This window comes from Branchiostoma belcheri, unplaced genomic scaffold (genome assembly GCF_001625305.1).
Source record: "Branchiostoma belcheri isolate BF01 breed outbred unplaced genomic scaffold, Haploidv18h27 scaffold16, whole genome shotgun sequence".
Classification (NCBI taxonomy): Eukaryota; Metazoa; Chordata; class Leptocardii; order Amphioxiformes; family Branchiostomatidae; genus Branchiostoma; species Branchiostoma belcheri.
Window position 1 is genome coordinate 3,540,074 of NW_017803046.1, and position 26,086 is coordinate 3,566,159.

The 26,086-nt window shown below is 42.8% G+C and overlaps 1 protein-coding gene across 4 annotated transcripts in view; it reads left to right on the forward strand.

The window, feature by feature from the left end:
* Positions 1 to 10,720: 10,720 nt before the first annotated feature.
* Positions 10,721 to 26,086, forward strand: part of LOC109465993 (nuclear hormone receptor FTZ-F1 beta-like) — a 20,945-nt gene continuing 5,579 nt past the window's right edge. Inside the window, exons 1-2 of one of the 4 annotated variants that reach the window (XM_019763499.1) lie at positions 10,721 to 10,761; positions 18,704 to 20,206. In XM_019763499.1, coding sequence (XP_019619058.1) covers positions 18,714 to 20,206 — 1,493 coding nt within the window. In that variant the 5' untranslated portion in view covers positions 10,721 to 10,761; positions 18,704 to 18,713. Of the gene's footprint in view, positions 10,762 to 12,851; positions 13,228 to 18,703; positions 20,207 to 26,086 lie in introns of those variants that run through there. The other 3 variants (XM_019763496.1, XM_019763497.1, XM_019763498.1) reach the window with 3 other exon arrangements.

The following is a 26,086-nucleotide window of genomic DNA, read 5'->3' on the forward strand; positions in this document are numbered from 1 at the left end:
ATATATTGTTATATACTAGTATTGTAAATTGGGTGTTACGCGTACGTGGGTTAGGTGGCGACGCAGTTTCATGATATTCCTATATCGTAGATTAAATCTTTGATCCATCATAATTGCAATCATAATTGCGAGTTGTTGTTTTTTTCTTATTTTTCGGAATCCTCTGATAGCTATTTTTGTTTTGCTTCGAATCATGTATCTATTCATTACATATGCCTGTCTTATTTTTGATATTCAATTACAGTATAGACTCGTTGCGTATTGTTTTACGTATACTATTACATGGTCTACATTGGTCTGTTTGTTTGTTTGTTTGCTTGCTTGGATTCATAGCTTGCAGTACGTAGGTATTGTTTTTGAGTGTGCTTGTGCGTGTGTGTGTGTATGCTCATGTGCTCGTAGGTTTTGCCGTTGCCCTTGTTCTAATGTTAAATGTTAAAAGTTAAAAGTAAGTCAGACCATCTCTTTGGCTGTGCCAATAACTTTACAAAAACTCAAAAAAGATGTGTGTTTGTCTTTTTGTTTGCTTGTGTGTCCATAGTTTGTGTCTGAGCAAAGTAGAGCCACAGAAAGTGAGGGGGTGACCGAAGACTGTCAGGAAGCTCGAATTGGAAACTGGTCCTTCCGCAGGCTGGAAGTGACGGCGGACTATCAAAAATACGCAGAATGGACGAGAAATTCACCAAAAATGAATAAAAGAAGAAAATCACATCAACTTTGAATATGTCTACTTATATTCTTTCTTTGTTGTTGTTTGTGTTGTTGTTGTTTAGCAACACTGACGTCACCGGATTTATCCCAGACATGTACCTGCACAAAACGATGATTACTATTGCGTGTTACGATTGCAAGCGGCGGGCTTGGCGGGATAGAAGCAAGCGAGTTGAAATCTCCTAAGGCAGGAGAGAATGGGCGTTGTTCTAGTCTCCACCAACCTCCTTCGCAGGCTGAGAAATCTTGGGGATTTATTTGGCCAGAGGAGTTGGCCGGCCAGAGAGGGTCATCTGTCTGCAAAGGAGTCTGGTGGAGACTAGCATTGTTCCCTCGCCTCTTGGATTTGTTGGAGGAGGAAATCCTAGCCCCAATCCAGATGCATAAATGGTTGGTCCCTCCAGTCCCCAGTGACAGTGGGGTGGGGAGTATATTCAATAAGCTAAGCCAATAGCGAGTCTCCTCAGCCCAACTCGGCCCATCTCTATCGATCGCGTGAATGTAAAACCATGTACCGTACGATGGGTACAACTGCTGCTGCAATCAGCGCGCTCCAAACGACCTTAGCTGGGCTAGAACCTTATCGGGTCACGGGAAGTAAATATGGAGGGTTTCAAATGATCCTACACGGAAAATTCGTTGTTGGATGAGAACAAAGTATCATTTGTACAATATTACTATAAAAAGGATGGCAACACATGTGAAAAAGTCGACGATCATTTAATCATTTTACACTTTTTTTCAACTTTTTGGTCTGGCCATCTGATAGTGAAATATGACTATCTCGGAATTATCTGATAATCATAGAATGAAGAGAAAAAATACAGATGCTTGCGTTTTCTGCGTGTTTTGTCATTTTGGCAGGGCGCTATATAAAGTAATCATACAATCAATGGACGACGCAATTTCTGCACTCTTTGCACGATTTGTGCTTATATAATGAAAACCGCATTAAAAATACCAAGGGGCCAATTGGTCATAGGGACTTAAAATCGATGTCATGATACAGTCCCTCGAATGGATTGTAATTTGTTCTAGACTCCATTCTATACTACATAAAGGAAAACCTTCTCCCTGGTAACCTCCTTGTGGGAATCGAATTCTGGAAAATCAACAATACCAGCCTGGAGTCCAGTCCGGTCTTGGTATCTTTAGTTCGCTTTTTTCCTTTTCTTTTCTTTTTTTGTTGGCGAGGTATCGACCGTTGTAAATGGACTGAAGCTAGACTGAATTCCAGGCTAGGCTATCGCAATACCGTTTCAATGGTAGAGGAGCATGTCAACCACAACTTTGGACTATGAAAAAATTGCGTTTTGGGTGGGAAAATGAACTACATGTACTATCTGACACATGACGTAAGTTGCCTGATTGATCTCGTCATCCAAACAAAAGGCTTCAATCTGGTCGGAGATATTACATTCGTAAATCTATAACCTTCAATTTTCTTCATTTTCTCATGTGGTGATGTCATTACATACTGTAACAGCATCCACAAATGTGTACATATAACGCTGATGATATACTAAAGTGTTTCGATTTCTGGTCCGTACATTGTAGTACATAGTAGATGCAAAATGCCTAAGTAAAAGATTTTTTCAAGTCGTCCCATTTTGTAAACAGTACAGGGCGTGTTCGGTGTATTGAATATTAAAGGAAGGCGCCCAGTCCAATGTATACAAGAGTTCGAAGATCTCATATCTCCGTGACATATTTAGAGTTCCTCGTAAGTCATGTAAATCATTAATTATGTAAATGATGTCTTGGCTAACATTACGCCATACATACCTGAATACTGCTTATTCCCTCTTCACAGTACTGACCACGATTTGAAGACCCTTATATCCACAAAAGGCATGCAGTACCTGCAAGCAAACGCTCCAACATTGCCCACCAATGAATGGTCGGGGCATTGGATAATTCCACTTTTTCGCCGTGTGGGTGGGTGAAAGTTATTGTTTTGACCTTACAAGGTTACATATTTTACCAATTAATTGCAAAACATGGTCTTGCGAGCAATGCTGTTTGACATTAAATGTGCACACCATTCATTAGGTCATAGATTATGTTAAGAAATGCTGAGCTAAAGTCGTTAGATTTTGCATTGAAGAAACCTGGATGTCGGGAAGAGATAGAAAAGTACTTCACGATACAGCAATGATTGATATATCACATGTGACAAGCAGGCAAAGCCGTCACTGTCACTGGAACTCTGATGGTTCCACAGCTGCCGGGCAGATTCTGCGGTATCAAACATCACAGTCCTTATAACAGTCTCCATCAAACATCACAAACACCACATCAAAGCAGCTGCGTGCTTTGCATTAATTTCAAGCGCTGTTCTTCTTGTAACTGAAAGACAAACCACCCACATGACGTAATTAGTAAAGACATACAGGACTGAACGAGAGCAACACATGCATCAGCACATCTAGATTGCGTGCGCGAAATGATCACACGTGCAAGCAAAGTTCATGATCAACGCACGTTCTTACATGCACACACGTTTTTACATGAATATAGAATCAACATACGGTTGAGGCAGTTATGGCAAAAACTTCGAAATTTTTAAGCTCCCTGGTTATTTCAAGTATTTCATACATCACACACTCACTGGCATTTATGAGTCTTCATGATTTATGTATAATTTATTTATTTATTTATTTATTCATACATTCACACGTGGCATTTTGCCTGTTTTCTTGGAACCCGCTACTGAAAAAAAGACCTGAGAATGTTGACTACGCTTTCATTGTTGACTTGAACAGGATGCCTTGATCCAAACTTGTGCTAAATTTAGCGGGAGGACGGCCAATGGCGTCATGAGGTATTTTAAACCGTTCCGCATCTTCCATAGAAAATGTTGACTCCTCCCCCTCCACGGCACATGAGCGCGAACCATGCGTCGGTTTAACTGTTTGATGGATGAATGGACCATGTGCGGGGCGGGGCAGCCGGTCTAATTTTATGTTGTCCCACCAAAGCAGGGGTCAAGTTTCCATCTTCTCTTGCGGGGATAATATAAACACGGTAAGACCAACTGGCCAACAGCTGCGCCCCCTAGTGGCAGCGCTGGTTTGATGTCGTGAGCAGTCTCAGTGTTAGTATCCACCATATCCATCATTTTGCCACAGGTCTCAGCCTAAATCAGCTCCGTTGGTGGGCTAGCTCCTGTGGCAAATCATTTACCATATTTAGCAATGCTGAACTAATGTTTCTTTTGAAAACGTTTAGCGCCGTGAAGTATTTTATTACAGGTAGGCGCGGTATACCTGTGCTGGCATGATGTGTGCTGAGGGACTGGCCCGCAACACTGGCGCTTTATCATTTATTAAAGCTCCGATTTCCGATTTAAAGGCCAATCAAATTCCCTTAACCCGACAATCAATAAGAAATCTTTGGTCCCGATGCTCGTCTATTTGTCCTGATTGACAAGAAATTTGTAACTCCATAAAACAGGCACTACTATGCGATCTCCAAGCAGATTCGGTGGGGCACTACAATACAGATAGGCTATAAGAAAAGGCCACTCTGAGAAAAAGCTATGGATTGTGAGCAGAAAAACAGCAACGAGGAAATAATTAGAAAATAGACATTAGAAAACTGACAAAGAAGAGGCAAGCAGGATCGATACAAAACACCAAATAGGACGGTAACGTGATTACTTACTCATTATATAATTGCAGCCTTTCTCCATCATGCCTAATAAATGAAAGAAAGTAAAATGCACGAGCTCAAACGTATTTAGTCTATATGTAGCCAAATAATCAAATATCAACCAGCTACCCACATACCGATGGGGAGGAGGTAGTGGCGTTAGGCGGTTAGGTCTGTATGTAGCCTGACTAAATCGCGCTCCTGGCGGCCGCCGCCCTAGGTGGGGGTCATTAACGTCCAGCCGAGAGCTTGTATACACAGGCTAGGTCTGTATGTATCAACATTTTATCTAAACATGACACATACTTAGAGAACTATCTAATGGAGACGAAAAGCTGTGTTAGTGAACGGATATTTGGAATGATAAACTCTTTCTCTTAATTTCTGTCTCCCCGTTTTAGCCTCAAGTATAGCAGCTGCTGCAAATAATGCAAACTGTATAGTAGTAACTTATACGTTCCTATATCACTCACTATGACGCCTTTCGACATTTTCGCTTTAAGATTAGTTTACATATTTTGTCATTTCAAAATGATTAGAATATAACGTTCTAATGATAATATCGATACATCGGCTCTTCCGGTGGCAGAATCGGACTGCCAGCCAAAATCCACCTGCTTTCCGTGGCCTTGGAGATCACCAGTACCCGAGAGCAGAGGCAGCGGCAGGAAATTTGTTGTTTTTTTTGGCGAGATATTAATGATGACCGAATTCGCACCATCTCCAGCGGCGCGCGACCAACCAAGGGCGGTCCGGGGCGATAGTTTCTGGTGAATATCAAGGATAAATTACCGCAAAAACGATGAATAATAGAATGCGCATGCCTCCTATGCACAATATTTCACGGCAGCCGCACATGAAATACGCTCACTAAAGTAAACATTATAGTCTCAATGTCAGCTGAAATTGCAAACAATCTATTCATAATACATTAATATATTGAATAATTTCATCATCAGACATTTCAGTCTGTCTGTCTGTCAACCTCGATAAATGTTGTATCCCTGTACCCATATCGATATCTGTGAGACAAATATGCGATGTCAGTGACGGAAATTCGAAAACGGTTGCTTTCTTGTATCGTAGGCTGGTACTTCTGGGTGGTACCCAAAAAATAAAGAGACGCCCACGTAGCTTGTTTTGGGGCTATTTCAAACGCTTGAAGTATGGAATAATGCCGAAAATGTGCTAAGTAATGGCGGTAAATATTTTGTTTTCCAGCCCTAAAATTGTCTTTAACATAACGTGCTGCTTGAAGGTGACACCAGACCAGGTCATGGGCTAGAACAGGGACGACACCTGGTCACTAGCATGTTAACGCGCAGGCGCAAGGTAAAAATAGATCACGGAATCAACGTCTATTCAAACCGCAATGGTTAGTCATTGGACCACACTCACAAGTTGTCCACTTTGTCTATGGCAACTGTTTATACATTTAAACATGTAATATTTAACGAGTAATTGTAGTTTAAAACAACGCGTGGATACAAAAGAAATATATACATGTATTAGTTTTAATGTAAATAATACATAACATCAATATAGAAAGAAACACAGCTATGCCACCGTGCACGTGAGGCTACCTTTCAAATTTTATATATTCATTTCATTTGTACTTTTTACTACAACCTCCCAGGTTTCCACTATCTAGAAGACCTAAAAATCAATTTCTACTAAGATTACAAAACTCCAAAGAAAAAGCCCCCCCCCTCCCAGTGACGTATATATATGTACAAATGCACTAGAAACACAAGATATATCAAGTAGACTATTGTTTTTTTTTATTTTGACGTTACAGTATCTCTGTGCTCCGCTTGCAATTAGCCTTCGGGCAAATAAAATTATATCTAATATCTCAATTCAACGTTCAAGGTCCTTCGAGGTTGCTGAACCATTCACAGACGGTAACAACGTGCTCTGCTGTTTATCAGGACTTGTTCATCAACTTGATTGTACCATTATTCATATCAGGACAGATGTCAGCAAACAAAGAGTGCAGCAGGCGTGTCACAATGTCTATACATCCACTGACCTTGAATCTACTGTTCATCAGTCATTCTTCAAATATACAACTTTTATTACAGCTATAAAGCTGGTTCTGGAATCCAATTAACAAATTGTGGGGTCAGATGAAAGGTGGTAGAGGCACGTAACAGGTGTTTTCGGGGCCAATGCCTCTCCCAACGCGTCCAAAGGGAAAAGGGGGACTTCTTTGTGTTCCTGAAACCACCCGGAAAACATTTGTGCAAAATGTAACTGTTATCATTGAGCTGCATGAAGCTCAATTTTCTTGAAACTGGTTTAGGACGAAGTTCACGAGTACATGTACTACAATGGGGAACACTATTCTTGTATGCGTCGGCTTCAAGTCTTCAAATTTAAAATCAAACGTCCAAATGTACTATTCTAATACAGGGGATTCCACTTATTTGTATACCTTTTATTTGTAATTGGACTGTAAATATCTCCATTTTGTACCCAGACACAAAGGGTAGCAAATTGCTTTCAAGTGAAGGCCCAGCAATGCCACTAAACGCTGCAGGTTGGAATTTTAGAGCACCTGTTTATTTGAGACATACATATCTTATTGTTAACATTTTCTCTAATCTGGAGGATAGCTTTTACGTTTTAGTTTATTTTTTGCCTCCTTTATTTTTGTCTTTTATTTCTCCTCTTTTAATTTCAATCAGTGACAAAAATAAGAATGATGCCATTCTAAAAGAAGATAGCACGACGGAAATATCTAGTTTCATCATAAAGGGTAAATCATACATCCAACGTCTAGCGCTGTGATTATACACACGTCCATTACTGTCTTTATATAAACCCTGTTGCTATGGCAACTTTTGTTTACCCGCCAATCACACAGAGTCTGCGAAATCTCACTTGTGACACCGGTGGCTCCTATCCCTGTCGCTTCTTTCTTTCTTTTTACATTTATCATTTCATCAGGGTCAACATGTCGCCACATGAGCGGCTTCAAAGGGCACTGGGGGCGACTCTACATCAACGTGTCATACATGTAAGTCAACAGTCCTGCCCATGTACATGTTCATGTACACACAAGTAAAACATGACAAAAAGGTTTAAAAAAATCTTAGGTAAGTGTAGAAACATTCAATGAAACTAAAATCATACAATGTAAATAATAAAAGGGTTAAAGCATTATTTAAAAATAATGGGAATGTTGCATATATAATGTCATTAATAAACAATGATGAAATAAACTTTGAAAAATGGGCATAGCAAAGCAAGCAATATGACCATTTAGTGAAAACCACATTAATGGTAGACAGTCTGCCTGTACTTGGATATGGTTGATAACTACGACAGACTCAGGTTGTGTACTACTGGATATGATTTGTTGATGACTGTCTCACAGTCAGCAGGGGGCAGAAGAGACCAACCGTCGCTATGAAAAATGCATCAAAATTGTGCGAATGTGCGGTAGTAGGCTTTACCAGGCTCCACACTGGGGGTGAATGTGGTGTATAGAAATCCACAGTACATCCCCACTAGAGCCTAAAAGTCTGCTAGAGACTAGGCTGTTGGAGTGTGCCTACACAGCAAAATAGGTAGCGCAGTTGAGAATTGTTTTGTCGTGTGTAAGTTGAAAATGTTCGCAGAAAAGTCGCCATGTACACTCTTGCCATCTGCAAGGCCATTGCAACCGAGGAAAAATAACTTCTTTGCCCTTTTCACGTTTTACATGCAAAAAAGAGAAGTTTTACTTACCCATATACTGCAATGTTACCTGCCTTGGCCCTCTGAAAAAGTGCGATATTACCACCTTCTACATGACAGGAAAGACGTATATCTCTGAATAATTAATACCCCACTAATATATCGTTGACAGTAATCTTGGTGTTGATAGACGAGAATATAGATCATCTACAAGTCCATCTTTAACTGCCACTTTCAATCAGCAATTACTTAATGGTGGTTGTGTTCAGGGCGGGCTAGTCACGGAAATGTGGAGGACAGAAAAGGGATACAGAGGTGGGTAACAGGGATACAGGTTGCGAAGCTGGCAGTTTTTCTTTTAAATTCATTAAAAGTCATGATCAAGTATTTATGTTTGTCCATTGTAATGTTCTATCCGAAGTGTGTCTCTCCCATCGCCTAAATTTACATGCATTTACGTGCATACACGGATGAACACACCGTTACGCAGGCACACATACACGCGCGCACATGTACGTATGCACACACACCTTCACACACACACACACACACACACACACATACACACACGCACGCACGCACGCACGCACACACGCGCACACGCGCACATACACACACACACTAACGAGCAAACACACACGCACACACACCTTCACACACACACACACACACACACACACACACACACACACACACACACACACACACACACACACACACACACACACACACACACACACACACGAGACGACGACACACACTACACGACNCACACACACACACACACACACACACACACACACACGGCAGGAGCGCGCGCACACACACACACGCCAATGTGCACACTTTTGATTCAAACTTAAACTCCTCCAGAGCATACAGGGCACACACCCTGCTTCCTCTCAAGTGCGCTATTAATAATTTATTACTCGCTAAAGTACAAACTCCAGTTATCTCGACACTGATGTGAAATATTGTGATCATCAACTTGGAAATTCCGATCAGTCACACCGAATAAAAGGATAGCGTGCAGCTTTGGCATTAACAAAATTAAACTTGCCGCAAATGAAGTATTTATCAATCATGATCATGCGACAGAGATGGTTAGTTGTGTGCTCCATTGTTCAAATGCAGGGAAACCATTGTGATCCTGCAGTTACTGTCAGTAGTCCATTGTCAAATATCTGCACGGAATAATACCCATACATCTCTTAAGCTACGTCATCTAAGGTCAAATATTTCGCATTCATTTAGCCTTAGGGAGCTTGAAGTACGTCTAATATATATTCAACGGTGAACCTGAGTATGTAACGAAACGTTTCAACTAAATAGACCAATCTATTTGCGATCAAAACCTTTAGCTTCTAGGCCATCAAGGTCCTTGATAATTACGACTCCATGACAATGCATGAAGTCAAGATGAAGTTTACTGTTAAATAACGTTCATAGGAAGATTTGCACTCTGCTCTTAATCGAACAATCACGATAATCCGGGTTTATTTCCCCCCGCTCTAAGCCCGTGTCCCGGGGGGAGGTTGCGGTCAGGCCGGGGATGTCGGAGCGGAGCGGAGTTGGCAGGCGACTGTCAGAGTCCGCGGCTCAGTCACGCAGCTCGGCCCGCCGCTCACACAATCTGCACGCGATAATCGAGCGCGGTGACCTCATCAACCCCGATCTCCGCACAATACCAGACCGACACGACGGCCGGGGGAATTGTACATGACAGCCAACCTCCGGCGAGCAGTTGTTTGATAGCTTCGGCCTAGGTTTTTTTTCAGCGTTTTCAAACGTATCTCTGGTGGTGTGCATCTTTGCTGTTTATACTTAGCTTCTACAAGTACTTCGCTAATAGTGGCACGCGTGTCCCCGTCACTTGTAGTAGTATTATAATAAAACAGTAAAGATGTAGTCTAGAGTGATGTACGAAACAATGAAAGAACACACGAAAACCACAGCTAACTACCTCATTCTCAGTCAGTCAGTCACTGATGAAAGTTAGTGGATGTTCAGTCTGTAACGTCTGACTCTTTACAAGATTTATCAGCTGTCTTACCGGCAAAATGATGATATTTAGAAATTCAACGGTTGCATGGAAATAATTCTGAGGTTTGATCGATAAGAAAAAAAAAGACTCAAACACAACTTTGTGAGACAAACTTTGTGAGCCAAAAGTCGATGAATTTTGTGTTCCGACTTCGCCCTGTATGCTTCATCGGAAAACTTGATACTTTTTAAGACCGAATCTCGCTACAGCCCAGCATAGACGACGGCTATTAGCATGGCAAGTGCGGAATCGTTACAATGAATGAAACTCTTGATGAGTTGCAGAACACATACACGCGCAGTACAGTGTATCATTATCACGATGGGCTATGGCCACAAGTTCTGTTCCAGTCGATGCTACTTGTATCGTTGTTAACTGGGGTAGCTATAGAAGTGCCTTTACAACGCCATTAGTAGGCACTCAGCGATGTCAAGAACTCTACTCAGACTACTGATTGAAGCTGTAGACACTAAGGAGACATGGCCGCAGAGACATGTGTAAAGACACGTGGCATTGTCTGTGATAAAGCCAAGGACTTTCTGACAATAGATCTCAGGCACCTATTATCATGGCTGGTTTCCGTGAAGGGGAAGACAGATACAATGGGGGAGGCTCCTGGCCAAGTCTTCAATGGTTTTGCAACAACGTCAACGGAGGTGATTTAACAGGTGAGCTGGATTGCTGTTCACGATTTTAGAACAGCCTAGTTGATCCCTGTGAATAGCTTCATCACGTTGGCTTTCAGGTGAAAGTTATTTTGGGCCTCTGCCTGCGAGCTTCCCGCTACTGAAATTTTCAGTATCTTCTCAACTGCCTTGGCCTTCATCAAGAGTGCCTGTCAAAATTGTAACATTAAGGGAGCAGAATTTTAACGTATTTCTAGAGTTCTGAATCCTAGATTATGAGTGTCCGTGGTAAAAATTCCTTGGGGGCATGTTGGCCCTGTAGCCGAGGATCTGGCGTGTGTGTAGGCTCTGCAACATCCTGTATGATGAGTGTATCGAGGCAAGAAAATACAGTAGCAGTATTAGGGTTTCTCCGGCGAGTGCAAATCGGGAAACTTGAGCTAGTATCCACTAGACTCCACGTGAGATGCGCTGATAATAGAAACTGCACTAAATACGGTGTTTGATATTGGCCAGGGAAATAACATTGCCCGTGCACCAATGTACGTTCATTTGTAGTGCGGAAGTTATTTAACCTGTACAAGAGCGCACCGTGCGGAAGTAGTGTAAAACGCAGCATAGCTAGCCGCTTTTACCCGACGAAAACTTTGCTAACAACGTTTGGGGGCAATGTTTGCCGACACCGTCCTGTAGAGAAGGTAGAGACCATAAACTCGCGTGTTGTACCTGTTGACCCTTGGATCCCAGACAGAGATCCCCGCCCCCGAAATTGCCATTGAAGTGGAAAACCAGACATTGGGCAAATACTGCCGCAACCTTTGTGGTTTACCTGAAGGTCAATACGACCTTCATGTCGAGCCAAAGTGCGAAGGATCCAATCCGATCAAGTAAAACACAGTTTACTTCGAAATAAATCTAAGCAAATTTCGGTTTATATCAGCTGTTTTCCTACGTCGTTGTGTGTTCTACCATAAGATTCGGACAGCAGACTAAGAAATTTAGAATGTGACCGTTGGTAGCGGAAAATAAAGGTATTGCGTCTCTTCGATGTGCAGCCAAACCTTTGGCGTGGTTGTTAACACGTGAAGTTATATCCTGTATCTTACAAGGAAGGTCGAAGAAAGGTAGAAGACAGCAACAAAGGAGTGCCTTTGTTTAGTTGTTCCCTGAGAACACCGTCACAACTATTCTCGAGATATTCTTGACTTATTACAAATATTGCAGAGCTAGAGACGTGTCCGGGTGCGTGGCAGTGCAGAGTAACTATTGTGACATAGTAGTACAATAAGCTTTATTTAAACTCGAGAGCTTGTTCGGTACATACATATAGTTGCAGTACATCTACTATACTTTTTATTAACTCATTACATCGGCTGAAACGCATTAATTTGCTCTTACAGATCCGTTTTCCACTCGGTGGGACGATCAGGTGAAACCACCTGTTCTGATCACGTGATGGCTCTGCTCTGTCTGGTAACTGTAAATTTTTTTTCAATCCTTCCACCAAAGCTGGCTACTTTTACCCTTTCAGTGGAATTAGTATACTTTACTAGGATTACCATAGAGTCTTAAACTGACGTTATGTCCCCCTCCTCTCGTCGAACAGCAATGGTCAGTCTCTTTATAGATTTATGACGTAATTGTGCCTCACGTCTAATTTGTAGCACGCTCTGTTCATGCGGTGTTCACGTGAAACGAACCTTCACCTTAGCTGCCTCCTACTGGTAGATGTAAATTTAATCATTGCGAAAAGTTCAATTGGCATGTAATGTTTAACATTTGCCAGCCGTTTCGAATGATACACTTCACTCACAGAAGCCAAACAAACATTTAACTGTGAAATGCCCCATATTGAAAAACAATGTTCCTTAACATCGTTTGAATTGGAATTACTGTTTTACCGCTTCGTGAGTCTTCTCTCATTGAAACTTTCTGCGATGGTAGTGAACATTGCCTTGTATCCTCCACAGGGGGCCCTTAGATTAACACAACACAACATACAATGCTATGTCTAAAGTATTATCATTTTACGTGCTGTAACAAGCAAGAATCCAGTACGTTACGAATAGTGCAGGACATAAATCATAAGTTCTGTTCTCTCTCTTTCTTTTACATGCGCGCCATGAGCCAGTCACGGCGAGGAGACGCACGCGACACCGTGCTCGTGTTGGACTTTGCCCCCTGGAAAAGCCAGACATGGTGGCTATTGGCAAAGGCTGACGACACCTTTACAACTACTTACTACCCGGGTTTGCTGTGTAAAGCAGCAGGTAAACCCGCCATAAACTGACCAAAGGTGAGCGGAGACTGACCTTAACGTCTGGCGAGTACCGTGAGCGAGCAAGACTTGTCTGGAAAAAGTCCTCGGTAACTTTTAACCATAGAAAAAAGTTTGACGACGGAAAATAATGCGTGTTTTCTTCACTTTTCGGTATTTATGATGTTGTGGTTCGACACAAAGCTGGAAAAGGCAACTAGAAGCTGGGACAGGTGGTTTGTGGCTGACAGGTAATGTGTGTTTTATGTTTGGTCTTCCTTGGGTGATAATCGTTGATCCAGAAGACTTCTCCGCGCTAAATGCCTTGCCTAGGGCCTCGATACAAACTTCTTCCCCCGATCGTGTTGAGGGTGAATGATAATACTATGCGGTCAGTTTTGTATATACTTGTGTTGGGAATAGAAACCGAGGCGTTACACTTGCACAGAAGACGAAATTCTAAAGAAATGGACAGATGTAAAGTAGTCACAGTGAGATAGTGGTATATACATGTATAAACCGGGTAAACCGACATTTACTGCTGACGATGGTCAATTACTCACAGTATTGTGAAGGTGGCCCATTCAATTATGGTTTTCTATCTTTCATTTTCTTCAGTAATGTTTCAGTAATGATGCGTTACTATCGGGTATACTAGTACTGTAGCCATACTATCGCCGTGCTATCTTTTGCTGAAGCCTAGAGATGAAGCATGGGAGAACACCTCAACATTACCATTACTACGTGGTGTATTGTATCTTCTCCTTGTTTGATGTTTGTCCTAGAAGCCTGGGCCAATCTCTTTTTGTTTGTTTGTTTGTATGTATGTGATGGGAGTGCATTTTCTATGTGTTTGTGCTGCAGAGTGGGGTTCTGGGTTTCTTTCTTACAGAGACTCTGAAATATGGCATCCACTTCAATAGATTATATACAATTATAGCGTTTACACAATAAGGCGTACAGACGTGAAGAAGAGTGGGCGGGATATTCGCGGTACTTTTGCTAGGTGCATACTATAAATCGTTACTGAGCAATATTAAAGTTCAGTACAACTGTCTAGAAGATGACTGCCGCCATTTTGTTTTGGACGAGAACTCAGTACACCAACAAGGAACAAGACCACCGCCACAGTTTAGATCCTATGTTCCACCGGTTATCCAGTTGTGTCTTATTCAGTATGTGATGTCCAAAGGATGTTTTAGTTACAACTTTGTGTGCTTTTTCATGTGTTTTGTATCGTTTTATGCTGTGTGGATCCCGGATTTCAATGGCGTGTTTTGCCGTTGAACACAGTCAATATTTATGGCAATGAAAAGTACTCATCGAAAAGCAAAGAGACGATGTTTTGAATAAATATTTTTCCACCTTTGGAATGTATGTTGCATCAGACATGACTCACGTCGAAAAGTACTTCTCCAAAAAGGAAAGATCGCACTGAAAAAGAAACGTGGCTAACTAACTACTGATCTTGTCATAAAAGAATATAATATTAGAGAATTGTACGTGTCAAAATACGGCCCGAATTTGCATTGCAGCATCTACGTACGACATGTATGTCGTTAGACCTGAGCCACAGCATACCGCGCGCTTGTGTTTGTACACATTGAAGGTAGAGTCTGGAAACATGACGGCATTGCCCACCCACATGATAAGGTGGCGGGATGCCAAATATTTCCTAACCGCAAAAACGCAAAACAGTTAGTTCTTCTCGCGGTCAAGTCAGCTTTGCTGTCAACTCCCAACCACAGTCCGAGGGTCGCAGGCAGTAACAGAGTCTGCGCGGACATAATCCAAGAGAAAAGTAACAACAACATGTTACAGGACTTGTGTCTGTGCCAACTACATGTACATGTACTGCCATTGGCAAGTAGTGGCAAGTTCATTGAATTATTGGTACTAGTAACTAATTTGCCGGCCCAGAGGTCCACTTCTCTCCATAGAGATGTTGGGATGTTTATTAGTGTTGTCGAAGAACAAGGAGAGATAAAACGTCTTCTACAGGCACGTCACGTATTTCTTCACGCCTTCGTTTGCATTGCCATCCTTACCCAGGGCGCGTCCACCCTGTACCGAGAGGTCATTAACCCCAAGCTAGCCTTCTCCTAGAGAAACCCCGACCCTTGGACCGACTGGCAGTAAATAAAACCGCGCAAACTCACATCCGGGCACTGTTGACTTTGTCTTCAACAGACCACCGACTCAGAATGGTTCTGTTCAAACACTCCGTCCCTGGCTGGAATACATAAAGTACCATAAAAGCGGAATAAATCTCTCACAATATTAATAGCCTGTTCTTGAACTCGAGTACACCCGAAAGAAAAAAAGGCACCTGTTGGAAATGAATTATTGGTTTCTTCCTAAAATTTATTTCTTCCAGCGAAAAGAAAAACGTATTTCTTCCAGTGATCTGGGCTAACAATGAACGGGCCTGGGAGGGCAAATTCTAGACCTTTCCTTTTACGATAATGGTTTTAACCATTAGTAGTGTTTATTACGGAACACCGTGAATTTAACAACAGCTCCTCGCACCATGCACGAAATCCCACCGGCGGAAACGCCACTCCGTCTGCGGACTTTGCCCCGGTGGACTTCGCCCGTCTGCCTGGTTCACGCAGGTAACACGCACCTGTCCTCACCTGTATGACGTCACCTCTGGTACCGGTGCGTCCGGGCACACTGCCCGTGGTAGCGGAGGTATTCTAGCCTCTACCAGGCTTCGGGAGGCGGCTGGAAAGAGTAGTAATTGGTCAAATAGAGAGCTAACAAACCGGGGAAGGTAGTCCGCTAGAGAGTACATTTTGCCGCATCCGGAAATGTACACTCCAGCGGACCAACTCCCCTGGCATGTTATATCTCTATCTGGCCAATTTCTGCTCTTTCCAGCCGCCTCCCGAAGCCTGGAAGAGGCTAGCTAGAGGTATTCGTGTTACTTTGTTTCACGTTCGTCATAACGTGATCCTAGGATCTATACATTGGTAAATAAATATCACAAAATATCATCAAATAAACAAAATACAATCTCTTAATTAAATCAAGAGCTAGTTATTTCTTATTTCTTTAAATCTATTCATACTAACAATTAATCACAAGACTTGGTGACGGCAAACTAAAGTTTTTTCAACTTATATTTATACCGCCACCAACATAGAGGACAGTTGTTTATTTCTTTTCGGGTTCATTTCAAAATTGAAATGTTCAACAGTTGCTCCCGGACTTTGAATCGAGTAAAATGCAACTTTATTTACCACAAGAAATGACGTGATCCTGAGTCCCGTGTACTGGTGCGATATTTGGACTTTGGGACAGTTGTATGATCAGCGGCTATCTAAATATCTAATGTAAGATGTTAGCCTAACATAGATAAGCATTTGATTAGAAAAGGAAACATAAGTTGGGTGTAAAAAATGCGAAGCCGAGGAATGAATTATATAACTTGAACTAATACCGAGGAACGACTGGAGGAACAGTCAAGACGATAGGAATGGAGAAATTGAAATGATGAATTTAGAATAGAAAAAATGCTCCTCACTGAAGGTAACTTTACCCGAACAACTCTCTTGTCGTCTTCAACAGTCGGGTATGTAGAGTGTGACATGTAGAGCCTCGGTTGATACCGGTACCTGGGAGTTTTTGGACATTCTGACAACTGCTATAACTATATCCTCAATTGCTCAAAAGTAAGTGTCCTAAACGCTATAAAGCCAACAACACCAATATGTACTCTCCAAGCAGAATTTGGGTTTTGGCTTATTTTTTGCGCGTTTTTAAGGCTTTTTAAAATCTTTTTTATCGCCAACGTAAAAAAGATTCCAGTGCAAAAAAAAGACGATAAAAAGCCTAAAACACGCAAAATGAGCCCAAACCTCTGCTTGGAGATGGTGGCTATAGAACTACTGACACTGACTACAGTCGTTTACATGTGTGTTCTGTGAGGAGCAATACAATGACCACTAGGTCATACATGTATTAGGTATTGTCGCAGCAAGCTGAAGGTCCTTTTATTCTTTCTACTAAAGCGGGCACGCCCCGTCACTATTTATACGGTAAATCACATGAGCACCAGAACGTACAGCTCTACTGGCCAGTTAGCCACAAGGTGAATAACCTTCAAGACCGCGGAGCTCAAAGTCCGCTGACTGCTATCACCCCTGGCATCTTGTGTAAACACTCTTACTTTGTGAAAATTGGTCTCAATTATACGGCACAGCGTCGTATTGGACGCTAAGTTTGACTTGTCTGTAGAGTAGAAGCGATGCGTGACTTTACTGGCAAGACAGAGATATTGGAAAATTTATGAATATTCTGCGGTTCGTGCTGTAATAATTTTTTGGGCAACGACGTCGAACTTCTGGGATCAGTTTTACCCAGACATCAGAATAAAAGAGTGCTGAAGTTACCACGATCTATTATCGTGCATTGTGAACAAAATAACGAGAAAATAATTTGTACTAAGGGCATAGAAGATCAAGATTTTGTGAATTTTAAATTGTTATGTGTAGGAAATTGTCTTTTAAATATTGGCTGGGCTGTACATTACTGTACATTCTTCGTAGGAAAAAGGCCTGAAGGCTTCAGACTTGGAGAAACTCGTGTTAGTTCGATCGTGGTATTAGCATATCGATTGAAAAGGTATCCAGTAAGACAACGTCAGCAAAAAAGGAAGAATTAAAATGAAGGCTCAGCTATAGTTAGAAGATCTGTCGTGTGCAAGACAGACTGTCTAATAGTACCTGTGATCCTCCGCCAATCGCAGACTCACGTGTGCACACGTGATCACTCATTTGTTCTCCATGTCAAACGTCTGTATTTACCCTGCACTCTACAAACCGCCGTGCACTAATGTTATATATCGTCCGATTTCCTCAGTAAACAGGACGCATGATTTGGACAACCGACAGGACTTTATGAGGGTACACGAGGGGCTAACCGGACAAGAACTCTGGTAGACGATTTCATTAGGTTTACTAAACCATAAAGGAATCATATGATATCATATGATCATAAATCATATAGGGACATTTTGGGGGACAGTCGTAAATGTTAGACAAAATCAATGGTCAAATCTGTCATAGCCTCACTATGAAAATCCCACCACGCAAACCAGACACACAAACCAGACACACAAACCAGACACACAAACCAGACACACAAACCAGATACCGACTGTATGGAGATCGTTTCGTCCATTAACGTCATTTCCGCTGCTGAAGTGAAATATGGCAGTTTTAATAACTGTATCTCTTGCTCGAAAGCTCTTTCATGTCTAGCATTTTTGTCCATCTCTGAACAGATATCCAACCTCTTTGCCCGTACTATACTCGCAAATTGACGTTTAGTGCGGTAATGCCGCCTTTCCTTTGTTTTAGTGTACTCTGAGCACCCTGAAAAGCCAGGTTCTTACACATTGTGGTTATCATGACGTATGTTCTTCTCTTCAATTTTTAATTTTTCAATTATAGAATACATTTTTTCAACGAGAAAATACAAAAGTAACGAAAAATTCAAATTTCTAAAATCAAAGCGCCAATACTTTCTTGCTGTCTTATTTCTTATTTCTAACGGGAAATTCAATTTTAGGGGCGATCGACATCTGATTGGCTAACGTGTAGTCGCTGTGGCAATGGTAATTGCAGACATTGCGTCAGCTTTTCCAAGATATGCGTTGTTTGTTGTATCACATTGCGGTATTCAAAGGGAACTTATGGTCACTTTGATTGCATCATACAGAGACGGAACCATGCTGGGGGTTGAGGAGGTGGTGCCTCACGCCACTCGCGGGCAAGAAGGGGTCATAGGGGACGGCGGGGATGACGAAATACCGGCCGTCAGCGGGGCACAGGGAGACTCCTGGCTTCAGAGTGACACCAGCAGGGAGAACATTTACCCCAACAAATTACAGGAGAGAGGCCGCAGCGAATACCGCGTCCATTGGAAAACCAGCCGTCTGAGAAGAGCAGTTTCAGAAGAGCACAGGTCAACTGCGACAAAACGGCTCGCAGTGGCTGGTATGAAGGGCTGTTCTAACGTCACTAAACACAGTAACAGTACAAACGGGGTCGTGAGAGAGACTACCACCGCCCGGGACGAGGCACGGTCCGCAACGAAAGTCGCACAACTAGGCAACGAAGTCGGGTCGATCGGAAAAGACAAGTCTGTCCAAGAGGTCTTCAGTACCACAAACGTGCGAGGGGAAGGGAACGAAGACAACGAAGTCAGAAAACTGTTAAACGGCCATCTACGCTCTGATTCGAAGTCAGAACCAAACGGCAAAATCCACCCAGACAAAAGTAGAGGCCAGCTGAAGCATCACCAGTGCGCTGACGTATCTACTGAGCAGGGACTAACGGCTAAACGAAAAGCGACTCCTCCAGCAAACGAAAGCTTCGACCACTGTAGCCCTCCAAAGAAGCGGTACACCTCAAACTTAGCTCGAGGTCATATAGTTTCGGTTGTGCCACAAGAATCTGTACAGTCAGGACAACATAAGGCGTCCCCTTCCCTCACTGAAACCGGTCAATTTTCGTCTGTACTTCATAGTTACCAAAGAAGTCAAAACCAAACCAGCAGAACACAAGCAGTAAATTTGTCGGTACGCGACGTCCTAAAGTCGCAAACCGGAGCCAACGCAATGTATACAGAAGTGAAAGCTACAGGTATGGAACAGCAACAACCCGGAGGGTTGGTTTTCACGCCCTTCCAACCGACCATACAGATCGAGGTACCGGCTGTCCTGATGTTCCCCACGCAACAGATGCCACCAAACGGCTCCCAACAGGTGTCTGTACCACCTGTCATTACGGTAAACTCCGGCCTCACAAACGGTGTTCCAAGTAGCGGCCCTCAGATAATGTTTCAGAACCTGTCACCGCATCAGCTGCCAGTTGACGCAAGGCTAACCCAACAAGCTAAACCTCCTCCAGAAAACGTCCAACCCCAGATCTTGTCGTTTGAAATACCACTAAAAGGCAACCAAATCAATGGCATCAACCCTCCTGGTCAGGCTACTTCGATGGCCGCGTCCAACCAAATGACGGCTGCAATTGGACAACACACTATTGCAGACGCAGAATACAAGATCATGCCACAGACAGGCCAACAATCGGAACCCAAGCAGGTGTACACATCCATCAGTTATCAGGGCCACACCACTTCGACGTCTACAACCACGGAGGCCTGCACGTCTTCCGTTAGGCTAAGGCTCAACGGAGCTTCGGTAAGCCAGGAAGGACGGCAGCGACAACACTATGATACTAGTAGGTTCCCTCCGTCTAAAGATATGCTGGTGGGACCATCACATAGCGTCTGTAGCACTCGGGGCACTGGGACACAAATCGACTCCGCACAAGACACTGCAGCAAGACGCAAGAGCGCAGATACACTGACACAACAGCAGCCACCATTCATGATAATACCGAACGAAGTCAACGGGATGTTTCAGTGTCCCGAGCTTGACATCCACAGCATCATGCTGGAAACACACGTCACCAAACAACAGCCTGTCCAGATGAAGCAACACCCCGCCATGATGCCGAACAATGCACGGTACTCTCCTGGACAAAATAGGCCAAAAGAAAACTCGCCCATCATTGGCCGAAATGTACAATACTTGTTGGAAAGGAATGGTTTGAATCAGAGTGCAGTTGGACAACTGACCACCCAAGCTTTTGGTGACCCCCGGCCTGGTCAACCAACAAAGCCGTACCAAGTCCACTGGCCGATCATCACAAGACACCAGGACATCCCGGGCCAAAATGTATCTCCTTCTCGCGAAACCCACCTTCCTCCAGGAGGGCCGTCTTATGTCGCTCAGACTTCGTCCAAAACCAACACATCAGATTTATACAAGCTTCTGAACGCCCCGAGAAACCAGGACCACGACGGGGCCCAAAACCTCAGTTTCCCGAGCTGTACGCCGCCAGGGACAGGTAGCCAGTCTCACCAGTCCACTCCACGGGCAAGTCCGGAGCTCCAGTACGGTCTCCGGGAGGCGGAGACCAACGGAGGCATACACAGGCTGCTTCTGCCCAGGACGGGGCCAATGGAACAAGTGCGAGGTAAGGCTAAAACTTGAACAGATTTCTTCCAACTCTTTTCTGTCTTACTCGTATGAAATTCAAACTCTACTACTGGGTGATTAAGGAGATGTTGTACAGTGGATTCGTGTGATTTTGGGCCCAGTCCAATTGTTTAATCACTTTCTCTGGTTATGAACATATCTTTTGTCGGTTTGGGTAAATGTTAAGAAGTTCCCGTTGGCTGACCAGGAGCAAGTGGCAGGATAATGTCATTATTTAAAGCAACCAAGAAAGTTGTGTGTTTTATTTTGATTCATTGTCACGCAATGTTCTCTAAAATGACGTTTGACAAATGTGTAAGGTGTTGAATTTACCGTTCTTTTTTCTGCTTAAAGGATGAAGTAGATATATGTCTCCTTTCATCAATACACAAGTAAATATTTAGCATTTAAATATTTAGTTTTTGCCCCACCCTCTCACCTGCACGTGATAAGAACGTGCTCGCATACCACTGACCAAAATGGCTGGCCTCTGCTGTTGTCATGGTTTCACATTCATGTGGACACCATATTTGTGTCTGTTTGTTTGTTTGTTTGTTTGTACTTGCACAAGTCGAGATACAATGGCAATGATATTTATTTGCACATTCATGCCCACACGGGCTAAATGCAGTACATTTAGTTTACAGTCGTATAAACACTACAAATCTACAGAAGTGCTACACTACATCTATTGTATACACATGGGCGAACATATTAGGCTATCATTGATTATACAGTTTACCTATTTCTTCCCTCTTTTTAAAACAGGTGTATACGAACTCAAAGAGTTTTTGTATATTATTGTTAGGGGATATCATGATATATACAAATAGATAATCTTTTACTAACTTTAATACATCGATATAACAGTTAGAGATAGAAACACTCTGTCTCTTTTTTTCTGTGTTACATGTGCGTGAACGGGCTACAATTTCAAGGTCGATTGTAGTCTCGCCTTGTCACGTTTTATCCAGAGGACATAACGAACAAACTTGTCAGTCACTCCCTCCCTCATTCCTTCGTTCATTGTCGTGTCGTCTGTTCCAGTTGAGAAACTGTGTGTGTGGTGTGAAGGGTGTCTCTTTTTCTGTCCGGTGACTATAGTCTTGCCTCGTCACGTTTTATCTAGAAGTGAGAAAGAACTAACGAAAACTTAGTCAATCGCTCCTCTTTTCTTCGTTCATTGTTGTGTGGTGTGTTCCAGTTGAAAAGCTGTGTGTGGTGTGCAGGGACCAGGCTTCCGGGTTACACTACGGCGCCATGGCATGCGAGGGCTGCAAGGGATTCTTCAAACGGACGGTCAGTGAAAACGAACTTGTAAGGTGTAACTAAATGTATATAGTGTGGTGCTTTGCTCATTTCTTTTGCTTGAAACAGTCCCTATACCTAGGGAGGGCACCGCACTGTTCACTATTGGTGAAACATAAGTCAACATCTTAACTAGCGATAACATGTTGGTATCGGCTTGACGTAAATATTTGGCTAACTCTTAACGATCGCCCTACTAGCTGGACATCTTACTGTCCAGTGCCACGTACTAGTATCTATCTGTAGCAATGCATGAGTGGCTGGACTTGTCCTCTGTTCTAGATTTAGATTTGGATTGAGAACCTTGCAGATAAAGCACAATTTTCCACGTTACGTTTTAAACTAATTTTCTTGCATTTGATTTCATCATCCCACCTTTGAAACAGATTCCGTGTGCATGTCTATGACATTGAAGGGTGATTGCTAACTAAAATTTACCACACTTAATCTGTGAGTGGCGACTAAAGGAAGCAGCGTTCACGAATGTCTATGTATGTAAGCCTGCACCTTTTGTAATCCATAGAACAGATTGCATGAAGTGATGGACGAACATATTGTTGTGATATTTCCTCCAGGTACAGAACAGGCGACTGTACGCATGCGTGCGCGGAGACTACAGATGTGAGGTGATGATGCAGAAGAGGAACCTGTGCCAGGGCTGCCGCCTGAGACGGTGCATGCGCAATGGCATGATGATCGCAGGTGAAACGAGAGGAATAGTACAGATTATCTAAGGATAAATGCAGGAGTGTATGATATAAACATTACTTACAATTGTCTGACATGCCATATACTATAGGTTCCTATCTTTATTCGAATGGTACCTCAACAGTCATACAAATAAATAGACGGACAAGCAGACAGGCGTGAAACGCAAAGCAAACAGATGCAATCAAATTCTTACATTGTGTAAATATTTTTAATATGCAACTCGAATGCAATTTGACTTCAAGACTGTGTATTCGTTAATGTTTTAAAAAATGAATGTGCATCTTTGAACGCAATTCAGCTTTCATCTGTAATGTTCGTGATAAGCAATAAACCATTTTGATCGATTAATTGATTGATTGATTGATTGATTGATTGAAAGGTAACAGACGCTACAGCAGAGAAATAAACAATACTTGTATATTCCTAACAAAGGTCTTATTTTGCCAGCTGTTCGAGAGGACCGTGTGCCTGGAGGCCGGGCCAAACGGAGACGGAGGGAGTGGATGAATAAGAAACTGGACGTGACAAAACAGCAACCTGTTTCTCCTGACCCGGAGACCGGCAGTGGTATCGACAGCCAAGAGGGGACTATGACGGGAAAGGACAGCCCTACGTCACATCCGGTAGCCTCCAGCAGCAGGCTTGTGAATGAACTTCTGGCGGTAAGTTTTAGAATATTGGTACATCAATGGTCTATGTAGTTTTAGTGCTCATTAAAGCCCATTTGGGTAATGTAGACGCAATTTCGGCCGCCAAAAAGTAATTTCTAAATTTTTTTATGTAGGCAAAAGAAATGTGTAAAAGCTGACTTTTTGTCGACATTTCCAGTGTGAAGAACCCGAGGTGAACTTCAAGAGCGACGGCGAGGCAACTGAGCATGCGCACATCCTGTACGACCTGGAGGACGGGCGGTGCCACACTGCGCATGCGATACAAAACCTGGGAAACTATTTGGTGGCCAGGCTTGTTAGGTTAGTAGTTATAACTTTCTGTGATGACAGTGAAGACTATCGTATGTTTTCAGATAAGATAGCTGTTTCTCAGATAATCATATGAGAAAGATTGTCCTTTCCAAACACCTGAATGCCGTGTAAGTTTTTGTCCATTCTTTATATTTGTGAGGGTAGTGGGAGGGGCCCTTATGTTTACTACAAGCTCTCATAGAATGTCTCAGTCCTGATTTCTCACCTGTAACGTCTGCTGTACCGTTTCAGGTGGCTGAAGCTGTTCCCCTGCCAGGACAAGTTTGAACAGCAGGACTTGTCTAGACTTCTGAGCAACAAATGGATGGAGCTGACTCTCATGGACAGCATCGTGCAACCGAGGCTGTATCCACGGCAACGGGATGACGTCACAGACATGCCCCGGATGACGCTGATGCAGAGGATCTACTACAACGAGCTGAGGTTACAGAAGTACCTCGCCACAGCGAAAGGTAACATGCTAAAAACTTCATTCAATCTCTCTCTCTCTCTCTCTCTCTTTCTTTGTGTGTGTGACAGTGAGAGAGAAAATGTATGTCACACACACATGCACAAAGAGAGTGAGAGAGAGAGAGATCGCAGAGAACAAACAAACAAACAAACAAACAAACAAAATGGCAGGAACGTCTGGACAGAAGCAGACATAGTACACGGTGCCCAAATTTGCCTTTAAACTCTTAAGGTGTCGATGGTATGAAGGACAAGTGCTTATGATAATTTTATTTTGCCGTATCTCACTTGCACTCAGGGTCGAAAATTAACAACAACATACGGGACACCGGAGAAAGGAGAAGACAGACGGACGAACTTACTGACATCTTGGAGCGTCTGCATCACGTGACAACGTCGCTGCGAAAGTTGCACATGAGCAGGGAAGAATACGTCATCTTGAAGGCCATGGTGCTTCTCAATCAAGGTCATTACGTCTTCCATGGTTTACGTAAGAGAAGTCAAACCCTTCAGACATAGTTTTAGAAAAAAACCTTTTACATGTATATCCTGAACTCCCTTTCTATGTTCTTTTATCTTTGTTATGGGCAATTAACCTTCGGACAGGTATTTGCAATAAACTCATTATAATAATTTTTTTCTTCTATCAATTGAATGAGCGGGACGTAATAGCCTCCTTTTCAGGCGTTCCCGGATCGGTTTTTTTTTGGGGGGGGGGTGTATTTTTTTATCGCACGCAAATTATAGAAGCTCCGGCCGGAAACCCTTATAGAAGCTCCGACCGGCAACCACGGAGATGTATGTAGGGTTCCGGGAACGCCTGAAAAAGGAGGCTAGGGACGTAACGGCTATGGAAGAAGTAATTGAAATGCTTTGTCACTCTTTTCCATGGCATGGGGGGTGTGGGGGCTTGTCATTTGTTTACGATATTGTTGTACATTGTACTCCATAGACGGCCCTCTCGACACCACACCTGTGCTGTACCAGCTGCTGGACGAACTGTGCCTGACTGAAAACTGTCGTGCGGATCCGTCTCGCCTGGGGTCGCTGCTAGTACGTCTGCCCGAACTTACATCTGCTGCCATAATCGTCAAGGAGGAGGACGGCAGACTACCCTTCTTCTTGGACGCGCTTCTTTGTAGATGAACACTTTTTTGCCCAAGAGATGTGAAATAGTATTACTTCATTCCATTTTTTACTGTTAGACGTCAAACATAGTTACAAAATACAAACCTTTGAATGGTGCTACTTAAATGTACAATAGAGTGGTTGATACCAGGTACGTATTCACTCTCTTTCTGGTATGAAAAGGCTATTCGTAATGTTATGCCGTCTGTTGTGCATTGATGAATACTGTACATATGTTTTTCTGTGTTAGAAAATAAACCGTAGTTATATCAGCAGCATGTACATGTATTTATCCCTTGTATTGTATGGTTTTCCGTTGTGTGTGATATGATACCGTATAGACCCACAAAATTATGTTTGTATAGAATGATTACTCAAGAACGAAGCCAAATAAATCATGTAAGTAACGTTAAATGATGTTGACCGGAAGGTCCCATGATTTATCCAATAAAGCAATTTGTTCACAACACCTTG